Source organism: Stegostoma tigrinum, chromosome 45 (genome assembly GCF_030684315.1).
Source record: "Stegostoma tigrinum isolate sSteTig4 chromosome 45, sSteTig4.hap1, whole genome shotgun sequence".
In the NCBI taxonomy this organism is placed as follows: Eukaryota; Metazoa; Chordata; class Chondrichthyes; order Orectolobiformes; family Stegostomatidae; genus Stegostoma; species Stegostoma tigrinum.
Genome location: NC_081398.1, coordinates 8,002,078 through 8,018,084, shown reverse-complemented (window position 1 = coordinate 8,018,084; position 16,007 = coordinate 8,002,078). Strand labels below are relative to the sequence as shown.

At 45.6% G+C, this 16,007-nt stretch overlaps 1 protein-coding gene across 9 annotated transcripts in view; it reads right to left on the bottom strand.

The window, feature by feature from the left end:
• The window catches only part of LOC125448823 (uncharacterized), an 89,658-nt gene that overhangs the window by 16,120 nt on the left and 57,531 nt on the right, over nucleotides 1–16,007 (bottom strand). For 7 of the 9 annotated variants that reach the window (XM_048524378.2, XM_048524384.2, XM_048524381.2 and 4 more), the window contains 7 exons: nucleotides 13,111–13,218; nucleotides 10,272–10,352; nucleotides 8,053–8,130; nucleotides 5,366–5,464; nucleotides 5,088–5,168; nucleotides 2,754–2,880; nucleotides 1,366–1,493 (listed from right to left, as the gene is read on the bottom strand). In XM_048524378.2, the coding sequence (XP_048380335.2) occupies nucleotides 1,366–1,493; nucleotides 2,754–2,880; nucleotides 5,088–5,168; nucleotides 5,366–5,464; nucleotides 8,053–8,130; nucleotides 10,272–10,352; nucleotides 13,111–13,218 (702 nt within the window). The remainder of the gene's footprint in view (nucleotides 1–1,365; nucleotides 1,494–2,753; nucleotides 2,881–5,087; nucleotides 5,169–5,365; nucleotides 5,465–8,052; nucleotides 8,131–10,271; nucleotides 10,353–13,110; nucleotides 13,219–16,007) is intronic. The other 2 variants (XM_048524379.2, XM_048524385.2) reach the window with 2 other exon arrangements.

The following is a 16,007-nucleotide window of genomic DNA, read 5'->3' as shown; positions in this document are numbered from 1 at the left end:
TGCTAGACTATTAACCCGGAGACCTGGTTTCCAAAATGCCATGGTAGACGGTGGAATTTGAATTCAATAAAAATCTGGAATTAAGAGTCCAGTGATGACCATGAATCCATGATGGATTGTTAGAAAAATCCATCTGACTCACTAATGTCCTTTACGGAATGAAACTGCTCCCCTTACCTGGTCTAGCCTACATGTGACTACGGACCCACAGCAATGTGGTTGACTCTTAACTGCCCTCTGGGCAATTAGGGATGGGCAATAAATGCTGGCCTGGCCAGTGATGCCCACTATTATGTGAATCTTCTCACAAACATTTCTGCGACAATCCTGAAGTTTCACGATCAGTCCTTGATAACCAAGAGGTTGGATGCCTTGGTGTCATGGTGGGATGTGAACTTATGACCACAGCGCTAGTTGAGGTCTCCGATTTACTATTCCAACAAAATTACCGCAACGGAACTGCCCCTTGTGATCAGATAAAGTCCATTGAGTCATACAGCACGGAAACAGACCCTTTGGTCCAACTTGTTCATGCTGACCAGATATCCTAAAGTAAGCTAGTCCCATTGCCAGCATTTGGTCCATATCCCCGTGAATGCTTGTTATTCATCTGTCCATCCAGATGCGTTTTAAATGTTGTCATTGTATCAGCCTCCACCATTTCCTCTAAGCAGTTCTGCATGAAAATGTTGACCCACTCTCTGCGTTAAATAGTTTCCCCTTAGGCCCCTTTAAATCTTTCCATTCTCACCTTAAACCTGTGTCCTCTAGTTTTGGACTCCCCCACCCTAGGAAAAAGACCTTGGCTATTCACCCTATCCATGCCCCTCATGACTTCACCAACCTCCATAAGGCCAGCCCTCAGCCTCCAATATTCCAGTGAAAATAGCTCCAGCCTATTAAGCTTCTCCCTATTGCTCAAACCTGGTGACATCCTTGACGCAGAAAAGATTTACAAGTTTAACAACATCTTTCTTAAAGCAGGGAGACCAGAACTGAACACAGTGTTCTAAAAATGGAAGTACAAGTGTCCTGCACAGCCACATCACAACATTCCAACTCCTATACTCAATGCACTGATCCATAAAGACAAGTGTATCAAATGCCTTCTTTCACAGTTCCCTAGAAATGAGGCAAACTCTCTGGCTGGAAAACCTTTACATGTTGATAAAGGAAGGGATCTGGAGCTCTATTGTAGGATCCCTGTTACTCAGCATTGCAACATTGTTCAGGCTCAGCATGGAGCCTGGTTCCTTTGTTGATATCTGAATGCCCACTCCCCTCTGAAATTCCTACACCAGGATGAATTGATGCCTTTCAGAGTATCGAGAGCCGAAGGAACTGCAAAAAAAGAGACAGACTCACTGCCGTCCAGAGCTCCCAGTTTCTCCACCTTGCTTAACTTTGCCGTTTGTCCGAGAATTTTGCAAGTGTCGAGCCGCACAGCTTCATTCAGGTCCCCCTCACGGTTCAGTTCAACACGAGCGGAGCAGCTAGAAGTGGGCCAGGCAACGAATCGGTCAAATTTCGTCAATAAATCTGACTTTTAAACAAGTACACAGTTCTCTCAAAATAGTGGCACAGGTTACGGTGGGTCTAAGAAAGCAAAGCATTGGGCTTCATTTCTAAAGGAATCGAAAAACAGAGAAACCATGTTAAACTGCACAGATGCTTTAACTATGAACATTCTGGTGTGCATAATTTACAAATCAATGTAGAGGTGCTGGAGAAGATGCAAAAATATTTAGTGCATTAAGAAAGACCTGAGCGGTGGTACCTATCAAGGAAGAATTCTGGGTGGCAAAATTGTCTCCTTTCCTATTGTGGGCTTCGATACATGAATCTACACTTATGGCACTGTCATGACAGTCCCATCTGAAGGGCCCTTCCAAGGGATGTGTGTTATCGGCAGTCTTGCTCCTGGTGAGGATATTGTGTGCTCCAACCCCACACAACAATCCAGACCGAGTACTGAAGGAGCTCTGCAGCACTGAAGATAGCAATCTGTCGGGTGAGACATTTAAACCCAGGTCCTGAGTGCCATTTCCACTGGGTCAGGTGGATGCTGAAGACTCCTTTTCTCCTGCCAATGTTTCTCTATCATGTGTAACATCATCCCCTCCCCTCCACTCGAATGTTTATGGGATCTTTCAGTGCACACAATGACCACTGCAGTTCCAGACATCGTAACATCTGCTCTTCATAAGGTAATTCACCACAATCTTACAACAAGATTCAGAGAAGCTACTGCGGGCTTACTGTTGGATTGTGGCAAGACGTTAGGGAAATTAACTGCATCGCTTTCCACAACGGACCTGATTTGAGATGATTTGATACTGCAGTGAAAAGCAGCTTCACTTTGTACATTGCCCTTGGGGTGTTTGATGGAGACAGTGTGGAGAGAGCTTTACTCTGTACCCAACCACGTGCTCTATTTATCCTGGGGATATTTAATGGGGATGTGTAACCCTGCGCTGTCCTTGTCCTGGGAGTGTTTAATGGGGACAGTGCAGAAGAAGCTTTACTCTATACCTAACCGAGTGCTGTCCCTGTCCTGGATGTGTTTGATGGCAACAATTTTCGAAAGGGAGCTTTACTCTGCATCTAACCTGCAGTCTATGTAGTCTTGGAGTTTTGCTGCTGACACTGAGTGTCTAGAGTTGGGCAAGAAAAAGCACATCATTCCCCAGAATTGACACAATGTCCTGGCTGGACATAAAGGTTACTGTCAAAGGAGAAACTCAAGCCCATACCTGTCAGGATCCAGTTGAATCTCTTTAAAGGGGACCGACCTCTCGCTTAGAAAATCACCAATGGCCGTCTTCAGCTCATATGGTGTATTCTGGGACCTCAACTTCTGGATGTAGAGACACCAGGAAGCTGTGAGAACAGAGATTAGTGAAGGACCTCACGTTTTCGATTCCCGATTGCTCAAAGAAAGTTGGTTTCTTTCTAACCCAATAGAGCTCTTTATCATTCTAAACACAGTTAAACCCTGGGGCTTTGCAAACACCAGAGGAATTTTTTTGGGAGCCGGCGGGGTGGGGAGGAGTGGAGTCCTGAAGATTGAGTGACTTCTGGGTTCGGTATTGCTGGATAGTACACCATCTCACACACACACAGACTCTGCCAGTTATTTCACTTGGGGTGGAAGGTGCTCCAAACAGGTCAGATCATTACAAATTTGAGATAGCACAAGTCAAGCTGTCCCCCCGTACCCATTATTCCTGCTGAAGTCAATATTGGCACTAGGGAGTTGCAGGGATCTACAACTTGTTATGGAAGGCCAGGCTGGACAACATGAGAGATGAAAACACAAGCCCAAATTCCCTGATATGGCCCTTGGGAGTATAGAACAAGACAGTATTCCATCTAGGGCATTTTTTGTTTATACGGGTGGTTTTGCAAACAAAACCAGAAGCAACATGAGAAACGGTTTTATCCTTTTTAATGTTGTGGGTTTTTGTGATCTGAAAAGTGCTTGTTTTCAGTTACTCAACATGCTTTCAGGGGAAAGCATTTAAGGAGCTATGGGGAAAGAACAAGGGGAAAGGGAAGTGGGAGCTGTTTGAGAACTCCTTCGAAGTGGTCACCCAAGAATGAGGGGCTGAATGACCTTCCATGCTGGAGCATGGAGTCGTTTATAGACGAGGCAGTGATATTTCGGCCCATTCAGTCCATGCCAGCTCCCTGTGGAGCAATCTGGTCAGTCCCATTCTCCTGATCAATACCTGTAACCCTGAAAGTTTATTTCCTTTGAGTGCCCATCTAATTTCCCTTTGGAATCACTGATGCTCTCTGCTTCTAACATCCTCATGGGTAACACGTCCTAAGTTCTTACCACTTACTGCTTAAAACATCTTTATCTTGGCATTCCTAAATCTCTAGTCTGAAACGTTAAATCTGTTCCCCTTATCCTGATATCATCAGTTACAGAGTCTTGTAGCATGAAAACAGACCCTTCGTCCAACCAGTCGGTGCTGACCATGTTCCCAAACTAAACTGGTCCCACCTGCCTGCTCCTGGCCTGTATCCCGCCAAACCTTTCCCATTCATGAACTTATTCAAATATCTTTTAAATGTTGTAGCTGCTAATACATCCACCACTTCATCTGGAAATTTATTCCACACTTCCACTCGTGAAAAAGTTGCCCCTCGTACCTTTTTTAAAAACCTTTTCCTCTCACCTTAGATATAAATGCCCCCTAGTTTTGAATTCCCCCAAACTGGGGAAAAGACCATTGCTAATCACCTTATCTACGGCCCTCATTATTTTATAAACTTCTGTAAAGTGACCTCTCAACCTCCTACGCTCTGGTGCAGAAAGTCCCAGACTGTGTTTACGACTCAGGCCCTTACTGGGGAGACTTGCCCCTTCCAAGTCTGTTATCATGGCATCACACAAGCCAATCTTCCATCCATTGACTCCAGCTATACTTCCCGTTGCCTTGGGAAAGCAACCAAGATCAAAGACCCTCGGTTATAATCTCTTCACACCTCTTCCATCAGGCAGATATAAAAGTTTGTATCCACTTACAAATAGATTCAAGAACAGCCTTTCCCCTGAAGTTATTGCATTTCTGAATGGACCTCTCAAATTTTAAATTTAATGCTGACCTCACTCTTTGTGCGCCTTCTGTGCACTGTATTCCTGGTTCTGTTCTATTACCCTAATGCAATTGGTAATATATGGTCTGCCTGTACTGCACACAAAACAAAAATTTTCACTGTACCTAGGTACATATGACAATAATAAATCAAATATAACCTTGTACACCACCTTTGCTCCAAGGTGAGCAACGCACTGTATGACTAAGTGTTTCCGTGTACAGCAGCCAAAAGAGGTAGAAAAACAATTTCGAAATGCAATAAACAGAAATCGCCGGAGAGATTCAGCAGTTCTGGCTGTGGCTGTGGCGAGCATGTTCTGAAGAAGCGTCACTGGACTCAAAAGGTTAACTCTGCGCTCTCTTCACAGATGCTGCCAGATTAGCTGAGTTGCTCCTGCAATTTGTTTTTGTTTCAGATCTTCAGCATCTGCATTTCTTTGTCTTGTGTTAACTTTAATAATGTCTTATTTTACGTACTTTTCTCTTGGGTCTTTTTACGTTTCGTCTTCTCTGCACAGGCAGCGTGCTCCTCCACCATCGGTTTCTCACTTAAAGCCACTTTGAGAAAGAAAAGAAGAATGTAATAACGTAGAAACATAATATTAGGCAACCAGGCTGAACAATGTAGCATGGCAGAGAAGTACAGTGGTAGAGTCTAGGAACCCTGTACTTGATGGTCTCCTTGCCAATGGGACAGGTCACGGCATCAGACAGAACGAGGACAAACGTTGTTAGAAAATGTTTAATCCACTTACGTTTTTCATTACTTTTCTTCTTTTTCTTTTGCAGCACAGAGGCAACCTTCTCCTCCTCCTCCTTTTCCCCCTCTGCTTGCTTGTCACTTAAGAAAACTTCTGAAGGAGACCAAACAAATGTTTTGTGGCAACAGACCGACAAGCCTTTCTTTATAAACATACTAGTGCATTGCTCATGGTATTTTAGGGGTGGCTGCGACACCATAGTGACATTATGGTGGTGAGCGGCTCAGAGGGAAACTTGCAGGGGATGGTATCTGCTGCCATGTATCTTCTAGATGGAAGTGGTCATGGGTTTGGGAGGTTCTATCTCAGGATCTTTGGTGAATTTCTGCAGCACATCCTGTAAATGGCACACACTGCTGCTACTGAGCGTTGGTGGTCGAGGGAGTGGATGCCTGTGGATGTAGAGCCAATTAAGTAGGCTGTTTTGGCCTGGACAGCATTGGAGCTGCACCCATCCAAGCAAGTGGGGAGCATTCCATCACAATTTCGGCTTGTGCCTTGTAGATAGGCTTCGGGGAGGCAGGAGGTGCGTTCCTTTCTGCAGTATTCCTAGCCTCTAACCTACTCTTGTAGCCAGTGTAGATATGCGGAGAGTTGAGTTGAGCTTCTTATTAATGGTGACCCCCAGGATGTTGATAGTGGGGGGATTCAGTGAAGGTAACACCATTGAATGTCAAGGAGCAGTGGTTAGATTGTCTCTTATTGGTGATGGTCACTACGTGGCATTCGTGTGGCATTTGTCAACTGAAACCTGGATACTTTATTGTTAAATGTCTTTTTACATATCCTGTTGCACTTAAAGGTGGACAAGTTCAGTGTCTGAGAATCTGCAAATGGTTCTGGACATTACGTAATCATAGAAGAAGGTCCCCACTTCTGTATCGCAACTCAATTAACCCACTATTTTTCAATATCCAAAACCTTTCTTTCCATAGCCTTTTTCTTAAATCTTGCTCAGGTAGTGTGGTTAACAGGAAAAGATAGCTTTTCTTCCCCCCCAGTGTTCTCCATGGTAAAGCAGGGAGCATGGGGCATGTAGGTCAAACTGAGTTGCACTGGGAAATGCTTCAGTGAAAGAGATGAGTTTCCAAAAATAATTTGACAAATTGATGTTAGCTTGCTGCGATCAGGTCACGTGTGCTGCTAATCCAACAGCTGGATCAGACTCAAGACATTGACTCTGTTTCTGTGGATACTGCTGGGACTGGTCGGTTTCTCCTGCAATTTCTGTTTTTGTTCGTTACAAGTTTCCTTTCATCTGCAAACTTTGAAATTGTCCCCTGTACTTTAATATCTGCAAGTTTTTCATTCATTTTGCCTTTGTTTCTTTTATTTGTTTTTTTTAAATTCCAGTTTTGTAACCAAGTGTGTGTGTGTGCACGTGTGACAACTGATTACCAGTGATTCACATGCACTTCATAGAGCCCCTACAGGGTGGAAGCAGGCCATTCAGCCCATCGAGTTCACATTCATTCTCAAACAGCATCCTACCCAGGCCCATCTGCGACTCCATCCCTGTAACTCTACATTTCCCATGGCTAATCCACCAAGCCTGCACATCCCTGGACACTGGATAATTTTGGAATCATAGAATCCCTACAGTGTAGAAACAGGCCCTTCAGCCCAACAAGTCCACACCAAATCTCAGAATATCCCACCCAGACCCATCCCCTTGTAACCCACCTAATCTACACATCCCAGAACATGATGGGGCAATTTAGCATGGTCATTTCACCCAGCCCGCACATCTTTGGACTGTGGGAAGAAACCCACACAGACATGGGGAGAACATGTAAACTCTACAGAGAAAGTCACCCGCAGGTGGAATTGAACCCAGGTCCCTGGTGCTGTGAGGCAGCAGTGCTAACCACCGAGCCACTTAACTTGATTATTTAAAAGGAAAGGGTTATCTTTATATGGTCCCTTTCAGTGATGTCCCAAAGTGGTTTGCAGTTGTAATGTAATTTTTAAGGGTGGTCACTATTGCGGTATTTGAGCTATAAATACCAAAGTGTTATTAACCAAAAGGTCTGCTTCTGGCTGTTGGATCCAGGGATAGCCATTGGACCAGGATGCTAGCAAGCAATCATCTGCTCTTCTTTGAAATAGTACCAAAGGATCTTTACATCCACATGTTGGGGACAGATGAAGCCCTTGGTTCAGTCTCACCCAATACGCAGCAGCTCTGACAGTGCAGCTCTCCCTCAGTAATGTCTTGATTCCCCATCTAGATCCTTCATCATAGAATCCTCACAGTGTGGGAGGTGGCCATTCAGCTCATTGCGTCACCATCCCACCTCCCCATCCTATCCCTGTAACCCTGAAATTCCCACAGCTAATCCACCTAAACTACACATCCCTGGCACACTACTGGGAAATTGAGCATGGCCAACCCACCCTAACCTGCATGTCTTTGGACTGCAGGGTGAAACTGGAGCACCGGGAGGAAATTCCATGCAGAAATGGGGAGAATGTACAAACTCCACACAGGTAGTTGCCAGAGGGTGGAACTGAACCTGGGTCTCTGGTGCTGTGAGGCAGCAGTGCTAATCATTGTGCCACTGAGCTGCCTCCCTAATAATACTGTAGGTGTATCTATATCACATGGACCTGGGGACAATAGAAGTCAATGAAAAGGCGGAAGCAGACCCGATTTCAAGTTTTGAAAAGCACTTTCTCACCTTGCTGCTGACTTTTCTTCTTTTTCTTCTTCTGAGGCAGAGAAGCAGCATTCCCTTCTGTTCCTTCACAAAAAGCAGCTTTTCAGGAAAAAAGAAAAGGGTTTGATAGTAGTGTAACTGAGCAGTCAGGCAGTGAGCAATGTCAGAGGCCCCCACATTCTGACAATTGGGATCCAGTCAAATCCCTCTCCTATAATTCTCCCTTTTTCTCAGTCAGATACTGCAAGTTGATGAGGCCATTAAAAAAAAGCACTTGTGATCCCAGCTTTTACAAAAGTAATGGAGTACAAAGCCTGCTGGCTAATCCACAGAGAGTACGTTGTCTCAATTCTGAGCCCAGTACCTTAGAAAGGATATCAAAAGGGGGAAAGGACATATTGATATTGATTTGGTATTTGGTATTATCTGGGTTTGTTCCTGATGACCGGGGAGTCAAGAACCAGGAGTGGAATTCTCTTCCACAGAAAGTGGCCGAGGCCAAAACACTGAATGTTTTCAAAGTTGTTAGGATGGAAAGATATGGGGTGAAAGTCAGAACAGGGGACTGAACTGGATGAGCAGCTACTGTCATGGCAAATGGCCTGCTCCTGCTCTTATTTACTTTTTTTGTAGGAAGCTTGGTAATGTTTTCTCTCTCCCCATGCAGCAAATGGTATTAAGCTGGAACTCAACATCCAGGGGGCTGGGTGGAGGCAGACACAATGTCTTCAAAAGGAAATTGGACGGGCACTTGAAAATAATGAACTTGCAGGACTGTGCAGACAGCAACAACGGAATGGGTCTGACAGGGCCACTCTCCAAGCTACCATCATGCTGACTACATCAGCTCTTCCTCCACTGTTGCTGGGTCAAACAGGGATGGTTTACTGGTATTATCGCTAGTTATTATTCCAGAAACTCAGTAAATGTTCTGGGACCCGGGCTGGAATCCCGTCACGGCAGATGGTGGAATCTGAATTCAATAAAAAAATCTGCTGAACGCCACGAGACCATTGTCGATTGTTGGAAAATCCCATCCGGTTCACTAACGCCCTTCAGGGAAGGAAACTGCCATCCTCACCTGGTCTGGAAACACATGACTCCAGGCCCACAGCAAATGTGATTTGACTTGCAATTGCCCTCTGAAATGTTGAGGGTTTGAGTGAAGATTTGTAGCTCGGGTGCTGGTTGTAGATGTCGGTGTGTTCATGGAGCTGGGAGGTTTGACAGCTGACGTTTCGTCCTCTTACTAGGTGACATCCTCAGTGGTGTGGAGCCTCCTGTGACAGGTTATCGCCCTGTGCCAGTTCAAATTTATATGGTCTGGTTTCCAGTAGGTGCCAGCTCCAGCTGTGTGTTATAGTGGTAGCAACTAAACAACACAACCAAATGTCCTTGGTTTCAATACACACAGACCAGAAAAACCATATTTTCACCTCGGACAACCTACTATCATAGGACAAGCCAAACAGAGGACAGCCAGGGAATTCTTGGAAGCTTGGCATTCGTCTGCGGACTTCATACACAAACACATTGAATTAGACCCGTTACACCGACCATTATAATGTACGACCAGAACTGGCACCTACTGGAAGCAGCAAAACCTGTCCATATGAATTCAAACTGGCACAAGACAACAGCGCTTCACAGGAGGCACCACAGCAATGAGGCTATCACCTAGTAAGGAGACAAAACGTCTGCTATCAAACCTCCCAGCTTGGCAAACACACTAACATCGACCCTCTGAAATGGTCCAGCGAGCCATTCAGTTGTACCAATTGCTACAAAGTCTCTTCAAGGGCATCAAGGGATGGGCAATAAATGCTGGCCAGCCAGTGACGTCCACATCCCGCAAACGAATAGAAAAAAATCCTAGAGCTGCCTCCCTAATAATACTGTAGGTGTATCTATATCACATGGACTTTGGCAGTCGAAGCCATCATCTGAAAGGCATGTAACGATGAGCTATAAATGCTGGCCTAGCTAATGTCACACTTCCTCCTGGTGTTTCTTGGGATTCGTCCCGAGCATGTGGGTATCGCTCGTCTTGCCCATCTCATGATTAGCCTTAAAAATCTTCTGGTGCGTTGTCGTAATGAGGTGTTGAAATTTGTATGGATCCCAAAATGCTGTTGGAGGGAGTTCCAGGCTTTTGACCCAGTGACACAGTAAGGGCATGGCCAGCATTATTTCAAGTCATGGTGATAAAGAGACTGAGCAGGAATAAACTATTTACTTACCTTTCGCGGTACTTTTCTTCTTTTCCTTCGTCAACAGCTTGTCCTCCAGCTTGTCACCTTTGCTTTCCGCACTTAAAGCTGCTTTTTGAGAACGAAGCAATGGGTTTTGTGACAATAGCTGCGCTCAGTAAGGTGCACTCTAGCCCACAGTACTGGTGCCTCTTCCTGCACTTCCACCCAACTTTTGTCACTAGTCCTGGCTTCTCACTGCCTCATTCTGCATCTGGTAAAAATCTCCCACCTGGCCCCTTCAGTTCTGTTTGTGCCTTTTTCAAATCTTTTAAGGGTTCATCCTATAACTTTCACAGTATCCCTACAATGCTGAAGCAGGTCATTCAGTCCATCAGGTCCACACCGACCTGAAGAGCATCCTATCCAGACCCCTCCCCGCCTTATCCTATGCCTGTAACCCTGCATTTCCCATGGCTAATCCACATCCCTGAACACCGTGGGGCAATTTAGCACGGCCAATCTACCTTAACCTGCACATCTTTGGACTGTGGGAGGAAACCGGAGCACCCGGAGGAAACGCACGCAGACGCGCGGAGAATATGCAAACTCCACACAGACCGGTGCCCAACGCTGGAAGCGAACCCGGGGCCCTGACACTGTGAGGCAGCAGCACTAATCACTGAGCCAGTCTGTTACCCAGTTTCCTTCACGCCAGTTTAAGAAAATAAAACTGCCAGGAATCTGGCGTAATTAAAAGCAATGAAGTGGCTCACCCGCACAGACACGATGGGCTGAATGGCCTCCTTTGGTGCCGAACTATCCTGGTCAAGGCTGTGTGCACAAGGTGCACACCACTATTGCTAAGGCAACTTTAAGCGGATTTGGAAACTGCCAGAAACGATGAGAGGCAAAACTTTGTAGTGGAGGCTTTGGAGAGGGTGCAGAGGAGATTCAGGAGACCGTCACCAGGGATGAGCAATTATACATAGTCGTAGAGTTGTACGGCATGGAAATAGATCCTTTGGTCCAACATATCCATGATATCCTAATTTCATCCAGTGCTACTGGCCAGCCTTTGGCCCATATCCCTCTAAATCAGTCCTATTCGTGTATCCATCCAGATGCCTTTTAAATGTTGTTGTTGTACCAGCCCGTACCACTTCCCTCTGGCAACTCATTCCATACACGCACCACCCTCTGGATGAAAATGTTGTCCTTTGCCTCCCTTTTAAATCTTCTCTTTCTCACCTTAAATCTATGCTCCCTAATTTTGGATTCCCCTACCTTGGGAAAGACCTTGGCTATTCACCCCATCCGTGATTTTAAACACCAGCATAACATCACCCCGCAGCCTCCGACGCTCCAGGGAAAATAGCCCCAGCCTATTCAGCCTCTCCATGTAGCTCAAACCCTCCAACCCTGGTAGCATCCTTGTAAATCTTTCCTGAACCCTGTCAAGTTCAACAACATCGTTCCTATAGCAGGGAGACCAGAATGAACACACTGTTCCAAAAGTGGCCTAACCAATGTCCTGTACTCAATGCGCTGAAAAATAAAGACGCAACACATTAAAGTAGATAGCAGGAACTGCAGATGCTGAAGTCAGAGTCAATATAGTGTGGAACTGGAGGAACACAGCAGGTCAGGCAGCTTCAGAGGAGCAGGAATGTCAATATTTCAGGTCAGGACCCTTCAACAACAGTCCTGATGAAGGGTCCCCACCTGAAATGGCCTGCTCCTCGGATACTGCCTGATCTGCCATGTTCCTCCAGCTCCACACTGTGTTAACACACTAAAGCTGGGGTTCGGAGGGTATCTTGCTTAGATTGGGGAGAAGGCGAAGAGTATATGTTAACGGATAAAAATTAGAAGAAACTTTGCACTGACTGAAGGGCGATAACCAGAGTACCAAGTGTAAGTGGATCTGAAAAGAGATAGAAGTGATGGGAGGCAAAACTTTGTAATGCACTGAGCAGATGAGATTTGGAATGATCCAGCTGGTAGAGCTGTGAAGAGAGATTCAATAGCAACGTTCAAAGGGAATTGGATAACTATTTTAAAGAAGATATGTTACAGGGACATGGGAAAAGGGGAGTGCTATAATCTGGGTTGGAGTTCGATAGAGTCAAGGCTGAATCAATGGACTGAACAGCCATCTTCTATCCTGTACTAATCTATGATTATGTTTTCTCTAACGTGACACTGGTGAGGGCACTTTTGAAATTCTGCATATAATTCTGGTCTCCCTGCTGTAGGAAAGATGTTGCAAAACTTGGTAGGGTTCAGGAAAGAGTTACAGGGATGTTGCCAAGGTTGGACAATCTGAGCTGCAGGGAGAGGCTGATTAGGCTGGGGCTATTTTCCCTGGAGTGTCAGAGGCTGAGGGGTGATGTTAAACCGGTGTTCAAATTCTTGAGGGGCATAGACGGGTGAATAGCCAAGAGTTTTTTGTCCCCAGCGTAAGGGAGTCCAAAACTAGAGGGCATAGGTGAGAGGGTAAAGATATTAAAGGGACCTATGGGACAATGTTTTCACACAGAGGGTGGTGCCTCTATGGAACGAGCTGCCAGAGGAAGTGGTAGATGTGGTACAATTACAACATTTCAAAGGCATCAGGATAGGTCCACGAATAGGTAGGTTTACAGGGATATGGACCAAAAGCTGACAAATGGGACTAGATCCATTTAGGGTATCTGGTCGGCATGACAAGTTGGGCCGAAGCGTCTGTTTCTGTGCTATACATGTCGATGATTCTGTGACACGTCTCCCTAAGGGCAACGAATTGACTGACTGAGCTTGGAGACCTGCCTAGCAAGATAGCCAGCGCTCTGTCTGAAGAGGCTCAGCCAGAGGCAGTATCGAATCACAAGAAGGTTTATCGACTTACCGGTGGATATTCTGCGTTTCCGTTTCTTCAGCTGGCGAAGCGAGGCTTCAGTGGTGCCTTCCACAACTTCTCCACTTGGCTCAGTCGAAGCAGCTTCCGAGGAAGAAACTAAACAAATTCCAATGATAGTGTCAGTGCCGTTTTCCGGCCTTTTCTCCGCAATCCAGAACAGTCTTCCTGTTCAAATAACCATCTGACAAGTCATCATGCTCATTTGAACGGCTCTGGTCCCACACAAATATTCAGGCTGACAGTGCTGGTGGCAGTATTGAGGGAGTGTTGCGGTTTTGAAAATGCTGGCTTTTAGCTAAATTGTTACACCAAGGTCCCACTTAGGTAGATATTAAAGACCCTTCAGTTACTAATTTGAAGAGGGCAAAGGTGTTCTACAGGACAATTTTTTAAAAATTAATTTGTGGGATGTGGGTGTCGCAGGTTGGCCAGCATTAAATGCCCGTCCCTAGTTACCCTGTGGAAGGTGGTGGTGAGCTGCTTCCTTGAACCGTTGCAGCCCACAATGCCCTTAGGGAGAGAATTCCCTTTTTTGACCCAGCAACAGTGAGGGAGGCTCGAAGGGGAACTTGAAGGTGGTGGTGCTCCTATGCATCTGCTGCCCCTGTCCTTTGAGATGGAAGTGGTCTTGAGTTTGGAACGCGCTGTCAGAGGATCTTTGGCAAATTTCGGAAGTGCATCTTGCAGATGGTTCACACTGCTGCTCCTGAGCATCAGTGGTTGGGCGGGGGGCGGGGGGGGGGGGGGGAGACGGGTTGGTGGTGTGCTGTGCGGATATTCATGAATGTGGTGCCAATAAAGCGGGGGCTGTTTTGTTCTGGATGGTGTCAAGCTTCACGAATGTTGTTGGCTCTGCCCCCATCCAGGCAAGTGGGGAGTCAGGAGGTGAGTTACTTGCTGCAGGATTCCTAGCCTCTGATCTGTTCTTGTAGCCACTGCATTTATGTGGTGAGTCCTGTTGAGTTTCTGATCAATGATAACCCTCAGGACATTGATACTTTGTGGGGGGTGGGGGGGGGAGGGGGAGGATTCACTACGGTAAAACCATTGAATATCAAGGGACGGTAGTTAGATTGTCTGTTACTGTTGATGGCCAGTGCCTGGCATTTGTGTGGCATGAATATTTACATATTGAAACCTGGTGACATGATGACATGAACAATGCGCATTAGTCCTACTCAAGATGTCGTGAACTGTATACACAATATAGATGAGCTATATACACAAATAATGACAGTATGAGAATTGTTTCATTGTAGAACTAGGCCATTCAGTCCATCATGCCTGCACTGACTCCTGAATAGAGCATCTCACCTGGGCCATTGTTCCTTTTCAGATAAATATCTCACTCCTGTTTTAGAGCCTCGATGGACAGTGCCCACACCATACTCTCAGATAGCGTATTTCAGGCCCTAATCCCTCACCGCGAGAAAGATTCTTCTCATATCATTCTTGCTTCTTTCACCAACTCCTTCAAATGTGTGGCCCTCTTGTTGTTGATCGTTTTTGTGAGTGGAAATTTTTTTTTCCCTTTTTACACCGTCCAGCTATGTTGCAATTTTGAATACTTTTGTCAAATCTCTTCTCAGACTTCGCTTCTCTGAGGATGACAGTCCCAAAGTCCTCACCCGGGAATCATTCTCATACATCTCCTCTCTAGTCCCTTCACTGCTGACACATCCTTCCTGGAGTCCCCAGGCTCCCAGAATTGGGTATAACCCTCCAAATGAGGCCAAACTGGTGTCCTACGAAGAACCAACATTACTTTCTTGCCCTTTGACCCTATCAATGCAGTTGGGATGGGAGGGCCGAGAAACTGGCTCTAGAGAGTCACCTGCTAGCTAGAGTCTTCAACTACACCATGGCAGCTTACAAGAGTAAAACCGAGTGGGAAATATGACTGGAAATGTACATGTGAAGCTGCGGCAAACGCGCGCTCTCACTCTGTTTCCAGTCTGATGAAATCAGCTTTCGCTTTGCATATCTGAAGTTGGCAGCGTGGAGAGTTATTGACCTGAGAATTGTAACATGCATGCAGCTTGTTCCAATGGTGTCTACATTCAGTACAGTGAATGTACCATAGCCAAGTTAGCAGGTGACAGAAAAATATGGGCAGCCCTCTGGTTGTAAATGGGTTCCGTTCTTGAGCCCGTTCCCAAGTCAACTCGTACACAAGTCGAAACACAATGCAGTACAGTATAAAGTGGCCCCTTGTAACTGCGCAGATTTCAAATCTTTAACGTTACTCGCTGCTCTTAAGTACAAGCATTCGGATTTCAGAATTTTGTGAATAGGGTGGCTGGGAAGGCAAGTGATGACAATGACACTCAGTCTCCCGAGGGGTACAAACAGGTTAAGCTAGTAGACGAAAGTTTGGCAAATGGAGTACGATGTGGAAAATGTCAGGTTATGCCCTTGGACAGGATGAATATAATAGCTGAATATTATTTAAATGGAGAAAGTCTGCAGAAAGCTACAGCACAGAGGTATTTTGCATGAATCAAGCTAGTATGAATAAAGCTACTATACTTAAGTTCAGCAGGTGAGAGGCAAGGCAAATGGAATGTAGGCTTCTGTTCAAAGGGAACAGAATATAAAAACAGGAATATCTTGCTAAAACTATACAACACACTAATTAGATCACATCTGGAATGCAGTGAACTGTTTTGGGCTCCTTATGTAAGGAGAGATAGACTGTCCTTGGAGACAGTTCAGAGAAGTTTCACTTCGCTGATACCAGGTCTGGATGGACTGTCTTGTTGAGGAAAGGTTGAGTAGATTGGCCTGTACTCATTGGAGTTTAGAAGAATGAGAGGCAAAGCTGTTAAAATATACAAGGTATTTAGGGGACTTGGCTGGGTAGATGCTGAGAGGTTACAACTCCT